Raw genomic sequence first — 17769 nt, forward strand, 5'->3', positions numbered from 1 at the left:
AATATGGAATTTAATCAAAATTTAAAAAGTGAACACTTACTGGAAAAACTATGTAGAGTTACAAGTTTAACATTTCCTGCTACCACTGAAGATCATTCCATCAAGCTGAGAATCTTCAGAGACTTTACAATCGAAGGAACGGAAAGAAATGTCATCAAATGGAATAAAATAATGGCTTTAATTGCATTATAAAATTTACAGAATAAAGTAGATTTTGTTAATAAAAAGTATAATTTTAATTTATATTTTCTTTTTCAGACTGTAAAGGATTACCTTGTTAAAATATTGTAGAAGTAGAAAAAAATGACTGAATGCTTGCATAAAGTGCCCATAATAAAACTAAACTTTCATATGAATTGAGTCATCTTGTATAAAATGCTTCTAAATATATCTTCTCCCAGTTGAATTTTTAAAAATTTTTATTTTTGTCTTTTTAGGGCTGCACCTTAGGCATACAGAGGTTCCAAGACCAGGGGTTAAATTGGACCTACAGCTGCCAGCCTACACCACAGCAATGCTGGATCCAAGCCACGTCTGTGACCTACACTACAGCTCATGACAACACCAGATCCTTAACCCATTGAGCGAGGCCAGGGATCGACCCACATCCTGTGGGATCCTAGTAGGGTTTGTTACCCCTGAGCCACAATTGGAACTCCTCCTCCCTCCTTAAAATCTCCCATCAATTTTTGTGGGAATGGTTAAGCAGCATAATAATTCATATTGTACATGTCTTTTCATATTGGATCCTACAAAACCATCTGGTTCCATTCTTCTTGGACTAGATCCTGCTGATTCTTCCATTTCACATTTTGCTGGATCTCAATCCAATCACACAGAGCAATACAAGATTTCAGGGGCAGATGTAGGGCAGAGGATGGATAATTATGAAGAGTATACTCTGATGTACACTGAATATTTTGCATCACTTTTATAAAGGGATATTATAAGATTTTAATATTTTTGAAGTTTTAAAAATACAATTATTCTTTTTCTGTTTTGATAATGAATCATTTTCTCCAGAAATTCATCTCTTCCAAAGTTGATCCCTCTGGTGGCACATGTTTAAAATGTGCTATAAGTACATGGTGCAAAAGGAAAACAGCACCAAAAAATAATACTCTGACTACAAAAAGACAAGCCAAAAGCACTATAAATATTACTGAAGGTCACAAACTGAGAGCAGTATTTTCTGTTTGTTATAAACAATTGTTACCTTTAAAGGAAAAAAAAATACCATCACCTCCAAGGAAAAAGAGACAGAGGACATGGTCCATGTGTTTCTTCCCAAAGAAGAAACATATAAGAAGGAAAACACACACTCTCAAAGAAACACGGATTTAAGCAACAAACTCTTGATGTGTAACAGCCTCATGGCAGAAGATAACCCTACTTTTCCCCTCAACACTGCAGTTTGGAATGCAACCGTGGACAAAAGAACGTTTTAGGGAGCTGGGGGACCCAGCACCACATGCCAAGGCACCTGAGAGGAGTCCTGCTTCCCTGTGGGTAGACTAACAGGGATACAGACCTTATACCTGGCTGTGGACCCTGCAGTAGCCTGAGAACTGACTCCAGCCTCACCTTGGCCTTGGTCCAGGAGGCCCTGGAAAACACTCTCAGAAAATCACCTACAGATGAAAGAACCTTTGTACACATCTAGGTTTTGAGAAGAAAAAGTTCCAGGATACCTTTGGAGCAAAATTTTGGATGCACTGGGAGTGTGAGAGGAACAATTTGACCTGAGAGACACCACCCCTCCTCCAAGGTGACAGAGCTTAGGGCCAAGAGAGATCTCAGCCTTTGACTGCTCTCTGGAAAAGTGAGAACTTGTCAGTGATACCTGGCTTCCCTATCTTTGGGAGACTGCCAAAGAAGCTCTTATCTCTCTCCCCATCCACAGTATTGAATATGATCTACATGATAGGGAGGCAGGAAAAGATGGAGAATGGCAGATAGCTCTCACTGAGGGCATTAAAGGGACACAGATCCTTCTAACTACATTCAAGAAGCTTGCCCTCAAGCTTCTGGGAATGGCTCACCTGCAGATCCCTCTGCAGGTGCTGGCCCACAGGAATTCCTCTGTTCAGTATGCCTCATTCCCACACATCCCCTGCCCCTGCTGCCAGCCCTCTATGTGTACTCCCAGTAGCAGTGGCTAGAGCAAGATCTGGAAGATGGCTAGTGAGCACATACAGAAGACTGGTGCGAATCTGTGGGCCAGGGAGAGATCATAAACTTGAGTTTTAGCACCACCTTTGACAAAACAAAAGGAAGGCAGCCAATACATGGCCTGGTTCATTGCAGGATCAAGAGAAGGCATATAAGCTTAAAACTCTACCATAAGAGGGAGCAGAAGGTGTGGATCATCTCTACCAAGAGAAGGTCTGAGAAAGCCTTGGAATCACTAGCAGAGCTGATGGCAGATATGTCTCTCCTAAAGCCAGTTAATAAAGACAGGAGGAGGTGACTTCAGATGGGAAGACAGCAATGCAAAATTTCAAGGAACACAAAAAATCAAGGAAACATGACACCACCAAAGGGTCACAATCTTCCAGTAACCAACTCAAGACATGAAGATCTGTGATTTACCTGAAAAAGAGATCAAAAAAATTGTTTTAAGAAAACTCAATGAGTTACAAGCAATCACAGAAATACAATTCCATAAAATAAAATACACAAACAAAATGAGAAATTTAACAGGGATAGAAAATATTAAAAAGAACCAGATTCCGAAGCTGAAGAATACAGTGAATGAAATGAAAAATATAATAAAGAATCTCGGTAACAGAACAGTCAATGAGAAGACAAGAACTTTGAAATTACCCAGTCAAGGTAATTGAACAAAGAAGAGAGAATGAAAAAGAGTGAAGAAAGCCCACAGGATTTAAGGAATACTGTCAAAGAACCAATTTGTGAATTATTAGTGTTCTGGAAGGAGAAGAGAGGACAGAAGGCTTATTTAAAGAAATAGTAGCTGAGAATTTCCAAAACCTGGGGAGAGATTAGATCTCCAAGTTCATGAAGCTTATAGGTCACCCAACAAAATCAACTTAGCGAGATCCTCTCCAAAACACATTATATTAAAATTGTAAAAATTTAAAATAAAGAATCTTGTGCAAACTATTACATTAGAATGGATAGGCAATGAGGTCCTACTATACAACACAGAGAATTGTGTCTAGTCTCTTGTGACAGAACATGATGGGGGATGATATGATAAAAAGAATATATATATATGTATGACTGGTTGTACAGTAGAAATTAGCACATTATAAATCAACTATACTTTAATAAAAATGCAATAAAGTTAAATAAATAAAATAAAAAATCTCAGAAGTATCAAGAGAGAAAAAAAGCTTATAACATTCGAGAGAATCCCCATGAGACTATCAGTGAATTTCTCAGCAGAAACCTTATAGGCCAAAAGAGAGAGTGCAATGATATATTCAAAGTGCTGGAAAAAAAAAAAACACCTGCCAATTCAAGAACACTCTCTCCAGCAAAACTGTCCTTCAGAAATGGAGGAGAAAGACTTTCCCAGACAAACAAAAGCTAACAGAATTCATCACCACTAGAACTGCCTTACAAGAAACGCTGAAAGGAGTCCTTCAAGCTAAAATGAAAGGATGCTAATTAGTAACACGACAACATATGAAAATATACAGCACACTGGTAACAGTATGTATATAATCAAATTCAGAATACTTTGATATTTGCATTATGGTACTGTATTAAACATTATAGGACAGTATAAAGTTTAAAGGACAAGAATATTAATATCTGTAACTGGAGTTCCCGTCATGGCGCAGTGGTTGACGAATCCGACTAGGAACTATGAAGTTGAGGGTTCGATCCCTGCCCTTGCTCAGTGGGTTAAGGATCCGGCGTTGCCGTAAGCTGTGGTGTAGGTCGCAGACGTGGCTCAGATCCCGCGTTGCTGTGGCTCTGGCGTAGGCCGGTGGCTACAGCTCTGATTCAATCCCTAGTCTGGGAACCTCCATATGCCATGGGAATGGCCCAAGAAATGGCAAAAAGACAAAAAAAAAATCTATAACTACAATGTAATAATAAATATACAATACAAAGATAAATTGTGACATCAAAAATATAAAATATACAGTAAAAGTTTACAGTTTTTGTATGCAGTATGAGTTGTTATCTGGTGTAAGAGAAACAGTTATATCTGTAAGATGTTTTATGTAAGCTTTATGGCAACCACACAGCAAAAAACTACAGTATATTCACAAAAGATAAACAGAGGAGTATCACATCATACCACTATGGAAAATAATCAGTTCATAAAGGAAGGCAGCAAGAGAGGAAGAAAGGAGTAAGTGAACTACAAAATAGCCAGAAAGTAATAAATAAGACAGCAGTAGTCAGTCTTTACCTATCAATAATTATTATAAGCATAAAAATTGATTAAAATCTTCAATTAAAAGACATAGAGTGGCTGGATGGTTAACAAAACAAGACCTAACTAAACGCTGCCTACTAGAGACTCACTTCAACTTTAAGGACTCATAGGCTCAGTGTGAAGGGATGGAAAAAGATATTCCATGCAAGTCAAAACTAAAAGAGATCAGAGCTAGCTATAATTATATCAGACAAAATAGGCTTAAAGGCAAAACAATAACAAGAGACAAAGAAGGTCATTAAATAATGATAAGGAGATAGATTCATCAAGAAGATACCACAGTTATGAATACATATGCACCCAACACTGGAGCACCTAAATATATTAAGCAAATTATAAGAGATATGGAGAAATAAACATAGTAGGGGACTTTCAACAGTAAATAAATCAGCTAGACAAAAAGTTAGCAAAGAAATGCTGGATTTCAACTACACTTTAGACCAAATGGATTAACAGATATGTAGAGAGCATTCCTTCCAACAGCAGCAGAATACACAGTCTTCTCAAGTACATACGTAAAATTCTCCAGGATAGATGATATGATAAGTCACAAAACAAGTAAATTTAAGAAGACTGAAATGATACCAAGCATCTTTTCCAAGAACAATGATAGAAATTTGAAATCAATAACACAGGAAAGGAGTTCCCGTCGTGGCGCAGTGGTTAACGAATCCGACTAGGAACCATGAGGTTGCGGGTTCAGTCCCTGCCCTTGCTCAGTGGGCTAACGATCCGGCGTTGCCCTGAGCTGTGGTGTAGGTTGCAGACGCGGCTCGGATCCTGCGTTGCTGTGGCTCTGGCGTAGGCCAGTGGCTACAGCTCCGATTCGACCCCTAGCCTGGGAACCTCCATATGCCGAGGGAGCGGCCCAAGAAATGGCAAAAAGACAAAAAAAAAAAAAAAAAAAAACAGAGGAAAAAACCTGGAAATTTTACAGTAATATGGAAATTAACACACTCCTGAACAACCAATGGGTTAAGAAATCAAAGGGGAAACTTAAAAAATATCTTGAAACAAATGAAGACAGGAATACAACATACCAAAACCTATAAGATGCAGGAAAAGATGTTCTAAGAGGGAAGTTCATGGAGATAAATGCCTACATTAAGAAACAAGAACAATCTCCAACAATTTTATACCTTAAGAAAGTAGAAAAGAAAAACTAAGACTGAAATTAGCAGCAGAAAGGAAAGAACAAAGATCAGAACAGAAACAAAACGGAGACCAGAAAAGGAATGGAAAGAACAATGAAAATAAGAACTGGTTTTTTTTGTTTTTTTTTTAAATATAAGCAAAATTGCCAAAACTTTAGCTGGAAAGAAAAACAGAAGACTCAAAGAAAATCACAAATCAAAGAGGAGGAATTACAACTGATGCCACAGAAATAGAAAGATTTAGAAGAGACTACAGTATAAATAGTTATGCACCAACAAATTGGATAACCTGCAGTAAGTTGATAAATTCCTAGAAACACACCATAGAAAGACTGAATCATGAAGAAACAAAAAGTCTGAGTAAACAAGTAATGAGTAAGGAGAATAAGTCAGTATACCAGAACCTCCCAATAAAGAAAAGCCCAGGACCAGATGGTTTCACTGGTGAATTCTATCAAGCATTTAAAGAACTGACACCAATCTTCAGACTTCCAAAAAAATTGAAAAGGATGGAACACTTTCATTTTATGAAACCAGCATTATCTTGATTAAAAAGTTGGATAAGAACATTACAAGAAAAGTACAGACCAATACCTGTGATAAATACACATGCAAAAATTCTCCACAAAACACCAGCAGAATGAACTTAACAATACATTATAGGCATCTTACAGCATGATCAAGGGGGCTATATCCCTGGGATACAAGGGTAGTTGAATGTATGCAAACCAATCTGTTTATTAATAAATTAATAATATTATTATTAAATAAATAAAATAAAAAATAAAAATTAAATCATCTAAATAGATGCATAAAAGAATTTGACCTATACAACATCCTTTCAAGATAAAAACTCTCAACAATTTAGTTATACAGGGAACATATCTTAACACAATAATGGCCACATACTGTAAGCCTACAGCTAATATCATAGTCATTGTTAAAAGGTTGAAACCTTTTTCTCTAAGACCAGGAATAAGAAGCTAAGAGTCCCTAGTCAACATACTACTAGGCATTCTCACCAGAGCAATCAGGCAAAAACAAACAAACAAACAAAAAAATGAAGTAAAAAGCCATCCAAATCAGAAGGAAAGAAAAACTGTCTTTGCAGATGACATGATCATATTCATATATAAAAAATCCTAGAGATTCTACCAGAAAGTATGTCTTATTCCCCCTGGCTTTTTTCACTTAGCATAATGCCCTCCAGGTTCACCCATGTTGCCACAAATGGTGGGATATCACTGTTTTTATGGCTGAACAATATTCCATTGTATGTACTTACCACATTTTCTTTTCTATCATCTTTTTAGGGCCACACCTGTGGCATATGGAAGTTCCCTGGCTAGGGGTCAAATCGGAGCTGCAGCTGCCACCCTACCCAACAGCCACAGCAATGCCGCTGGATCCAGGCCGAATTTGGGACCTACATCACAGCTTGCAGCAGAACCAGATCTTTGACCCACTAAGCAAAGCCAGGGATCAAACCCACATCCTCATGAGTACTGCAAAGGGTTGGAGATTTCATGTGGGACTTCAAGGCCTCTCCAAGGAGATAAAACTCAAAAAGCCTCTGGCTGAGATAAGAATTACCAGACACTTATCATCCTATATCACTGTAATTGTTCCAATGTTCATAAGGGCCGCGTCACCCCAGCAACCTGGCCTACTCCTTCCTGCCTCCTTCTAGGAAAGGTAAGTGGCTTCCTCCTTACCCACCCCTATGGGGCAATATATGCCCCCAACCAAGCAGCAAGTATATCCCAAGACACCATCCTTCCCTAACCAAGCAGCAATTGTATCAGAAGACCCCATTCCTCCCCAACCAATCAGCAGGTCAACAGGTGAATGGCAAGACCTCTCCTTGCACTCCTTTATCTCTGGCTATATAAACAGACACCACCATGTGCCCAGGATATGTGCTCCCTGATTATTAGGAATTCAGCCCACTGTGTTAACAGTGTCTCTTGCCTCAATAAACTTTTCTTTTTTGGGCTATACCTGTGGGATAGGAAGTTACCAGGCTAAGGATTGAGTCAGAGATGTAGCCTATGCCACAGCCACAGCAACTCGAGATCTAAGCCTTGTCTTTGACCTACACCAGAACTCACGGCAAAGCCGGATCCTTAACCAACTGAGTGAGGCCAGGGATCTAACCAGCGTCAGTCAGATTCATTTTTGCTGAGTCACGATGGAACTCCAAACTTGTCTTTTCTACACCTTGCTTTGAATCTGGAAAATTCTTTTTCCACTCATATGCAGAGACTAGAACATTGGGTTCTTTACCCACTGAGCCTCAATGGGAACACTGATACCACATTTTCTTTTTCCAGTCATCCTTTGATGATACTTAGATTATTTCCATATCTTGGTTATTGTGAATAACCTTAGAGTGAACAGGTAGTGCTGATTTCGTTTCCTTCAAATAAATACCCAGAAGTGGAATTGCTGGATCATATGATAGTTCTATTTTCAAATTCTGAGTAACCTCCACACTGTTTTTTAATTGTGTTAAGCCACCAAATTTGTAGTAATTTGTTATAGTAGCCTCAAATCAGGGAAGCTAAACATGATGATTTTATCTTTTTTTTTTTTTAATAAAAAAGGGTAATGAGGCTCTGAGTTAGGCTAGTAAGAACAGAGAAGAATGGGTGGCTGTGAGAAACATTCATAGTTTAACTGTGAAAGGTGGAGGAGGGAAAAACTGGCTAGGAAAGTCTGTGCCATTGATGGAGATGAGCAGCTCTTTTAGGAAGAAGATGATTTGTTCATGTGGCTTGAAGGTGACATCATAGTAGAAGGTGTTTAGAAGTGTGGCCCTTGGGTACTAACTAAACACAGATGGGTACCACTGTGTACTGTCTGCCTGAATTCAACTTTGTTATTTTCCTAGGTATGTCCTAGGATTACCCATCTCTAGCCAACTCTAAACAATGATGGTGACTGTTCACCAGAACCAACTTTTGAATTTAGGTCCAAATATGTTTCAATCTGTTTCCTGACACACAAAGCAGGGACCTTTGTTCCCAGGTCTCAATAATAAGAAGTCTTTTGATTCATTTTTCTTACTCTCGTCTCCATTTCAAATGCCTGCTTCTAATGAACATTTTGACAAAAGGACTGTGTCTTTGCACCACTTTGTTCTTTTGTCTGGCAAAGTCCTTAGGATATACTAGAGGTTCAATAAGTGTCTGCTCTTTTGCCAAGGTTTTTTGTTTGTTTGTTTTTAAACTAGTGTGTACCTTCCTCTGGGTCAGTTTTATCCAAAATTAACAACTGGGAAGTTCCCATGTGGCACATTAGGTGAAGGATCCGGCATTGCCGCAACTATAGCGTGGGTTCCATCTCTGGCCTGGGAAACTTCCACATGCCACTGTTACAGTCAAAAAAAAAAAAAAAAATCCAAGAAATCATTTGTTAACATAAGGTATATTAAGAGTATTCTTGGGAGTTCCCGTCGTGGTGCAGTGGTTAACGAATCCGACTAGGAACCATGAGGTTGCGGGTTCAGTCCCTGCCCTTGCTCAGTGGGCTAACGATCCGGCGTTGCCCTGAGCTGTGGTGTAGGTTGCAGACGCGGCTCGGATCCTGCGTTGCTGTGGTTCTGGCATAGGCTGGTGGCTACAGCTCCAATTCGACTCCTAGCCTGGGAACCTCCATATGCCGCAGCAGTGGCCCAAGAAATAGCAAAAAAGACAAAAAAAAAAAAGAGTATTCTTATCTAAGACCATACAGTTTTACATAAAAAATATAGAGGTGAACTCATCATTACCATAAAAATTATGACCCAGCTTTACCCATTCTATCAAATAAAAGGGAAAGCCTTATGGGAACTGTTAAAAAAAAGTTAAGAAACTTATTGGCACAACCTATATTTTAATTAAAAAATTAAGAAAAAAATAAATATGGTAATGTATAAAATTAAAAAAAAGAAATTAGAGTAGTCTGATAATAGTATTGTACCAATGTTAACATCCTCGATTTGGATTTGTATTATAGTTACTCCTGCTGTCATTCAGGGAAGCTGGATGAAGGGTACACAGGACTCTACAATTTTTGCAACTTCTTGTGAGTCTTTAATTATTTAAAAAGAAAAGGCTAAGAAAGAAATACAAGGAGTTCCCATTGAAGCTCAGAAGAAATGAATCTGACTAGTATCCATGAGGATGCGGGTTTGCTCCCTGGCCTCCCTCAGAGGGTTAAGGATCCGGGGTTGCTGTGAGCTGTGGTGTAGGTCACAGATGTGGGTCAGATCTGGCATTACTATGGCTGTGACGTAGGCTGGCAGCTGTAGCTTCGATTTGACCCCTAGCCTGAGAACCTCCATATGCTGCAGGTGTGGCCCTAAAAAGCAAAAAAAACAAAACAAAACAAAACAAAAAAAAACCCTTTATTTATTTTTTTCTTTTTGCTATTTCTTGGGCCGTTCCCACAGCACATGGAGGTCCCCAGGCTAGGGGTCGAATTGGAGCTGTAGCCACCAGCCTACGCCAGAGCCATAGCAGCACTGGAGCCAAGCCGCGTCTGCAACCTACACCACAGCTCATGGCAATGCCGGATCCTTAACCCAATGAGTGAGGCCAGGGATCGAACCCGCAATCTCATGGTTCCTAGTCGGATTCATTAACCACTGAGCCACAGTGGGAACTCCAAAAAATACTTTGTTTAAAAAAAAAAATTGGGGGTTGTTTTGTTTTGCTTTTTAGGGCCACACCTGCTGTTTATGGAAGTTCCCAAGCTAGGGGTCTAATTGGACCTACAGCTCCTGGCCTACACCACAGACATAGCAATGCCAGATCTGAGCCGCTGCCTTCGACCTTCACCACAGCTCACGGCAATGCTGGATCCCTGACCCATTGAGCAAGGCTAGGGATCCTCATGGATATTGGTCAGATTTATTTCCACTGGGCCACGATGGGAACTCCCAATTTATTGCTCTTAAAAAAGATTAAACAAAACATTTTCAGGAGCACCTTCTGTAACAGTTGTCCTTTGTCCCATGTGGAAATTCTAACAGCAAGGTTTGAAAGACCTGTGCCCTTGGACTTAGGAAAATCAGAATAGCAAAGAGAAAAGCAGGAATGCTTACAGATATATGCAAGAGGCAAAGATACAAGATGAAATACTTTCACCTGGACTCTTTCAAAAAAGCTAGTTTTGGTCACAAGAAAACGTGACCTTTGAACTGGAAACTGAACATTCTTGCTTTCTCTACTAGGCAGCTATAGTTGAATGTTTTCCCTCTCATTGACTTACTTGTTATGTGGAGAAGCCCGAAGATTCTCCAGTCAGAAAACCTGGGTTTCTGTTCTGGCTGCCTGTTTGTTCACAAATGAGTGTTTGGGCAAGCTGCTTATTTTTTCTAAGCCCTTATTTCCTTGCTGGAAGTTAAGGGATTTCAGTAGCCACCTCACTGGATTACTTGATCACTAAAGAATGTAATAAGGTATTTAGAACAATACTCAATGGCTGGAATACAGTGGGGAAAAAAATGTTGGTTGCCTTCACTTCCTATGTTTCTTGCTCTTCAAAGTCATCAATTCTCTCACATGAAAAGGAAGTTCTATTTTGTATTATTTTTCTCAACAATTTTCTTAAGTGCCTACGGACTAGATACTAGGAGAATGATAAGACAAGGAGCTCACAATTTAAGGAGACAGGAAATAAGTTTAGTGATGTGTGTAGTTTCCATGACACAAGATTTTTTGGGAAACATGGAAAGAAGAGAGCCATCACTTCTCCTGGGAGTGCCCTGAGGATTAAAAAAGGTTCCTGGAGGCGTCCTTGTTGTGGCTCAGTGGGTTAAGAACCCAATGCTATCTCTGTGAGAATGACGGTTAGAGCCCTGGCCTCAGAGGGTTAAATATCCTGTATTGCTGTGGCTGTGGTCGTAGGCCAGCAACTGCAGCTCTAAGAAATAACAGCTAACTTGGTAGGAAGAGACAGCAAATGCAAAGGCAGACCAAGATCACCAAACACTGCAATCTTCTAGGGCTATGTAGCAAACAGCTCTAGGTACCCGAACCGTTTCCAAAGGCAGCCACTGCTCAGAGCATATTTATAGATACAGATCTAAAGTAAACTCATCAATAAGGATTATATTATACTATTTAGAGTCTTTTTAACTAAGGTAGGGAAATGTATAGTCCTTTAAAGAAAACACAATTAATCCAAAATGTTTAAAATATTGTCTACTTTGGTTTAAATTTGTACACTTACATTATTAGCTTCAGTTACACAGAAGATTGCACTGCACAATAAATGCTGAGTAAAGCACTGCAGCTGATTAGAGAATTTTAAGCTTAACTCAAACATTAGTTACATAAAAAATATGAGCCCTTTATTCCCCAGGTACACTGAGAAACAGAGGTGCTATTGTTATGTGAAGTGGCATTCAAGTTATAACATCTTGACCTGTAGAAAACTAAGAACAACTACGCAAATGTTTTTAAAAGTACTTTAATTTTGAAAATCGACATTTGTCTCCACTGTACTTAGCTCATCATATGGTCTCTCCTTAAATCTTATTAGTCTTTCCATCCATAAGATAGGAAAATTATGACCTTGTGTGGGGAGTTCCTCTTAAAGTATTAGTTTAAAAGGTTAACAAATGTTATTTTTAAATGTTTATGCATATATAGATTTAAACATATATTTTAATAATTTATTTTTTCATAAACTAATGTTAACTCACAGAAAGGAGATTCAAATTTTAATTTTTGTCAACAGAATTAAAGTCAAAGGAATATGTAAGCTTTTTGCTTTTCTTTTTTTTTTTTTTTTTTTCCATTAGGGCTACACCCGGAGCATAGGGAGATTTCCAGGGGTTGAATCGGAGCTACAGCTGCCTGCCTACACCACAGCCACAGCAACATCAGGTCTGAGCCACATCTGCAGCCTACTCCACAGCTCATGGCAACGCCAGATTCCCAACCCAGTGAGTGAGGCCAGGGATCGAACCCACAACCTCATGGTTCCTAGTCGGATTCGTTTCTGCTGCGCCACGACGGGAACTCCCAAGCTTTTCAATAACGTAAGAAAATTTGAAATTATAGAAAAAATGACTAAGACCTGATTTTCTATGAAAATGCATGTTAAAAGAGTCCTGAAAGCCTTTAACAATTTAATTTTTCTAAATGGTAAAGAATGTGCAGGGAGAATACTGGTTGTACACAGAACCAAAGTCTATGAATACTCTGGAGTTGAGTGTGGAATATTTAGAGACTTCAAATTACTTACTCTCTCTTTGCCACGATCTGTGAAAAATATCACAAAACAGTAAGTATTTGCTGAAATAAGTATCATCCAAGTGTTTTTAGTCTACAGTATATAAATGTTCACTTAAAAAAACTGAAACAATTACATACACAATAATAAACCAAAATTCAACTCCTGACTCCCCGACCTAATCAAATAACTCACTTCCAAAGTTCAAACTATTACAATATTGTTCTTGTAGAATGACATTTTTAAACCTACAGAATTATGTAGTTATATAGTAAGGTTTTAAACCTAAACTGGGTGTATGGCTAAATTCTTTAAGGGGTAATGAAAAGCATTACTGTGTAAGTATTAATAGATACATTAAATAGGGATAGGGAGTGGGGGGAGTTTGTTTAATTTGGTTTTGCTTTCTATATTGTTCCCTTTTTTTTCAGAATAGCAGTAGAAAATCACAGTATGGAAAGGCACAGTTCAAAATGTTTTTGTTTAGAGAAAAATGCACATGCCTCAGCTAGCTACCATTAAGCATAAACGTACCACTTCCCCACTCATATTTGGAGAAATTAAAAACCAAATACAAACCCATTCTACTTGAAGGCTATTGCTGTTTTAGAGCTGTTATTGAAGGTTACCAATGATTTAGTCCAAGATTACTTTACAAACTGGAAAACAGGAATGTTGCGTGGCTTGTTAAAGGATAAAAAATTAACTCAATACTTCCACTAAGCCAACTTCTTCCCAACTTAAATATCAAGTCACATTTGATCTGTCATATGAAAATTAAAAAATAAATTCGTTAAGAAACATGAGTGAAATACCCATGGTTTAGTAACTCAGAAAGAGAAAAGGGACAGAAATGCATAAACACTGATCTGTTCATTTTGGTGAATTCGAGTGGGGCTATTTAAAACATCCACAGAGCCTAAAGTTGACTCCTTTCCAAAAAGTAAAAGCCTTTTCGACAAAGCCTATCAAATATATCTCATTACCATAGACAGGTAATAGTTTATATGCATCATCAATTATTTAGACATGAAGAACAGCCTTAGTACTATTATCCACAAAAACAAATACACAAGTTGAGATCTAAGCCAGAAACTGGGAAATTATTTTAGCCACAACACTAAACTTACATAAAATTGTAACTAAAGTCAGCACTTATATTCATTTCACAGTAGAAAAGAATTAGACAAAAATAGCAAAAATACAGCTAGCCCAGACAACTGTCCATACAAATTAGTGTGATGTGACACTGAGGTTATGTCACATAACCTCAAATGTAACTTAAATAAGATTGAAATACAACTCCCTTTTTTCTGAACTACCTCTGATGCCAAAAACGAAGATGCAAAAGGAATAAGGAGTTCCGAATGTTGCACAGTGGGTTAAGAATTCGATAGCAGGAGTTCCCGTCATGGCTCAATGGTTAACCAATCAAACTAGGAACCATGAGGTGGTGGGTTCGATCCCTGGCCTCCCTCCGTGGGTTAAGGATCCAGCATTACCATGACCTGTGGTGTAGGTTGCAGACAGGGTTGGGATCCAGTGTTGCTGTGGCTGTGGCACAAGGCTGGTGGCTGGCTACAGTTCTGATTAGACCCCTGGCCTGGGAACCTCCATATGCCAAAGGTGCGGCCCTAAAAAGCAAAAATAAATAAATAAATAAATAATCCATAGCAGCAGTACAGGTCCCTAAGGAAGCTCAGGTTCAATCCCCAGCCCAGTTCAGTGGGTTAAAAGGATCTGGCATTGTTGCAGCTGCAGCATAGCTCACAGCTGTGGCTCAGATTCAATCCCTGCCCTAGGAGCTTCCATAAACCATGCATGTAGCCATTAAAAAAAAAAAAAAAAAGGAATAGTGCCCTCCACTGAAGGTAATAACTCAGTAAGTATTTACTGAATGTCAAATGTTATAGTAGGAAATAAGAATTAAAGAAAGGGAGTTCCCGTCGTGGCCCAGTGGTTAACAAATCCGACTAGGAACGATGAGGTTGCGGGTTCGGTCCCTGCCCTTGCTCAGTGGGTTAAGGATCCAGTGTTGCCGTGAGCTGTGGTGTAGGTTGCAGACGCGGCTCGGATCCCGCGTTGCTGTGGCTCTGGCATAGGCCGGTGGCTACAGCTCCGATTCGACCCCTAGCCTGGGAACCTCCATATGCCGCGGGAGCGGCCCAAAGAAATAGCAAAAAAGACAAAAAAAAAAGAATTAAAGAAAAAAGACAACTGAGCAAAAAGCAGACAAGATCACTGCCTTGTGAAATTTAACATAGAGTTTTATGAAATACATCACCTGCATAAGCACTGTATATGCTGAAGTCTGTATATGCTGTATTTTGTTCTTTTCATTGTGTTAAAATGTGTCTAGCATCTTAAGTGGAATATAGATATTTATAGCAGGACCTATATTCTATAACTTTGAGTGACTTTTTGTTTTCCTAACTTGTACTATGAAAAAATAATTCTTATTAATACATGTAAAGTTTAAAAAATAAGCCTTGCTTATTGTTCTATTTACTACCTTAAAAACAGATTTGCTTCGATGTGAAAAACCTTCTGACAACCTATCTTCCTCAAAAGGCTGCATCCTAGAAAACACAAATGGTAAGTTAAATGGATTCCATATTAATATTTAACTCTTTCTAAGTGCCATAACAGTCAACAAGGTAGGTATTCCTGCTAGGAGAAAACATCTGTCATAGCACAAGTTAGGAAAACAAAAAGTCACTCAAAGTTATAGAATATAGGTCCTGCTATAAATATCTATATTCCACTTAAGATGCTAGACACATTTTAACACAATGAAAAGAACAAAATACAGATATCAATTGCAAATGAGAAAAAAGTTTCTTCATTCTCCGATTCTTAGCGGATTTTGAGTGGCTGATGAAGAGGAGTTTGATGGAACAAAGTAATTTTACCCTTAATGGTTCAAAGAAAGGGATGTTTAGGACTTTAATTTTTTTTAACACCTTGATAAGGCTTAAAGAAGATGTCAGCCTGTTAAAAGTCAGTTAATTCTGATATCAGACTGATAGAAAACATTTATGCCTTTTATGTTTCTACATTTTTAAAGTAAAGAAATACTACAATTAGAGTCGGAAAACATTTATGCAAAGGCAGACTTTGAAATAAATCACTGACTAGGTCTCCTCCACACTCCCACTCTTGACAGCAACTGCAGAAACAGCACTAGCACTGCAATTTAGAATGGAGAGGACACTGCACACATACACACTTGGCTGGCACTCGACATTTGGGGCCCGAAATGACAACACATATGTAAGCAAGCCAAAACAGAAGGCGCTCCGATTTTGAGGCAACACAGTAAACAATCACAGTAACCACCACTTTACTAAAAGCTGGCTGACAGCTTCAGGCGCACAGAATCAAAGAGCTCTTCTTCCCGGCCCTCCTCTTCCCCACACACTCGAGAGCCCATTCAAAACACATCCTCCCCCAGCCCCGCCCCAGCCCTGCCCTCAGCAGCTCCCAGCACAGAAACTGACCGAAAGTCCGGGGCCTTGGCTGCGCCGAGCCCGGCCGGTCTCAGGACGCTCTGGGCCGCGGACGCGCCGGGCGCCGCAGCGGCTGGAGCTCCAGCCCGTGGTCTCCGGGACCCACAGCGGCTCGCGCTCCCCGCAGCCCTCAGCCCGGTGCGCCGGCCGCCCCCGCCCCTCTCCCCGAGCGGCGGCCGCGTCGTACCTGCACACGGTGATCAGGTTCCTCCTCTCCACCGCGGCGTTGCGGGCGCTCAGGCTCTTCTTGCAGCTGCCACCCGCGCCGCGGCTCCCACCCAGCCCCCCCTCCCCCCCACCCCCCCCCCCCCCCCCGCCCCCCCCCCCCCCCCGGCTCCGCGAGGCCATGGCGGGCTGACCCCCGCCCCCCTTTTGTCTGGTACGACCCGCCTGCTCCCACACCTGCTTCCCCGGGGACTCCCTTCGCGGGCGACCGTTAAGGCGTGGCAGGGTCGTAGGGAAGGAGCAGGGTCAGAGAGGGGATGAGGAAGACGGCGGGGGAGCCGCCCCCGGGAATTGGCAGCTGGCTCTCCGCACCAGAGCTCCACACACACATACACAGACTCACGCGCACACACGCACGCGCCACCCCCGCTCTCACGCGCTCCTCCAACCGCCAGGCCCCTCAAATCCAATCACACACACCTGGCAGCCACTCTCGCCCCAGCCGCGGCCGCTCAGCCCCGCCCTCCCATCGCCTGTCGGGCGGACCCCGTCTAGCTGAAGCCAATCTTAGTGCTCGAGGAGCGGGGCCGGCCACTGGGAGCTTCAAAGCAAAGTGCTAGAGCCCCGCCCTGGAGCGTGGGCAGCTCTCCAGATGCTGGGCTCCGGCTCGCGGTCCGCTAGCTGTAAGCTGTTGGCACGCGGCGGAGCCGCGAGGTAGCTGGCCGTGGGATCTTGGGATGCGAGACTCAGAAGCGTTCCACGCGTGTTTAGACCTTTGCTCGGAACCCCACTAATGGTTGGCCTCTCTAGCTGTGATGGCTGATCATGCTCCCAGAGGCCAGCTCTCAAGTCCAGGTGCATCAGAAGCTGCAATGCCAAGGACATTGCTCCGGCTCCCGCGCCGGACCTAGGGCTTGACTCCCAGGAAGGAAGCGGGGTTCCTTTTGTCCTAACGCCCTCCCTTGGCCTAGGAAACACAAATAACTCAAGGAGGGAAACTGCCGGCAGAATATTCCTCTTGGGGCGTCTAGTGGTGGGGTTTTTGACCCCCCCGCCAAGCCGCATCTCTCCTGGCCTAACACCTAGCACGGGCTTCACCTGGGACTGGCCGCCCGCATAAGAAGGAGCGCTGTGTGGAGTGTACAGTCTGCTCCTTGAGCGGGTCTCCCGCCCTGGGCGGTGACTAGGTATTGGAGTGGATGCCATGAGCCTAAGGGCAGTTCTGCCTTGGCTGGGCTGCGTTGCGTCCTGCCAGAAGCCAAGAATGCTGCCCTTGTGGTGCGTGTTTGGAACC

The 17769-nt window shown here is 41.2% G+C and overlaps 1 protein-coding gene across 1 annotated transcript in view; it reads left to right on the plus strand.

Annotated features, from left to right (window-relative positions):
* Positions 1-17030, plus strand: part of LOC125112169 (ATP-dependent translocase ABCB1-like) — a 50310-nt gene extending 33280 nt beyond the window's left edge. The window contains exons 13-14 of the mRNA XM_047754396.1: positions 16279-16514; positions 16931-17030. Coding sequence (XP_047610352.1) covers positions 16279-16514; positions 16931-17030 — 336 coding nt within the window. The remainder of the gene's footprint in view (positions 1-16278; positions 16515-16930) is intronic.
* Positions 17031-17769: the final 739 nt, after the last annotated feature.

This window comes from Phacochoerus africanus, chromosome 11 (genome assembly GCF_016906955.1).
Source record: "Phacochoerus africanus isolate WHEZ1 chromosome 11, ROS_Pafr_v1, whole genome shotgun sequence".
Classification (NCBI taxonomy): Eukaryota; Metazoa; Chordata; class Mammalia; order Artiodactyla; family Suidae; genus Phacochoerus; species Phacochoerus africanus.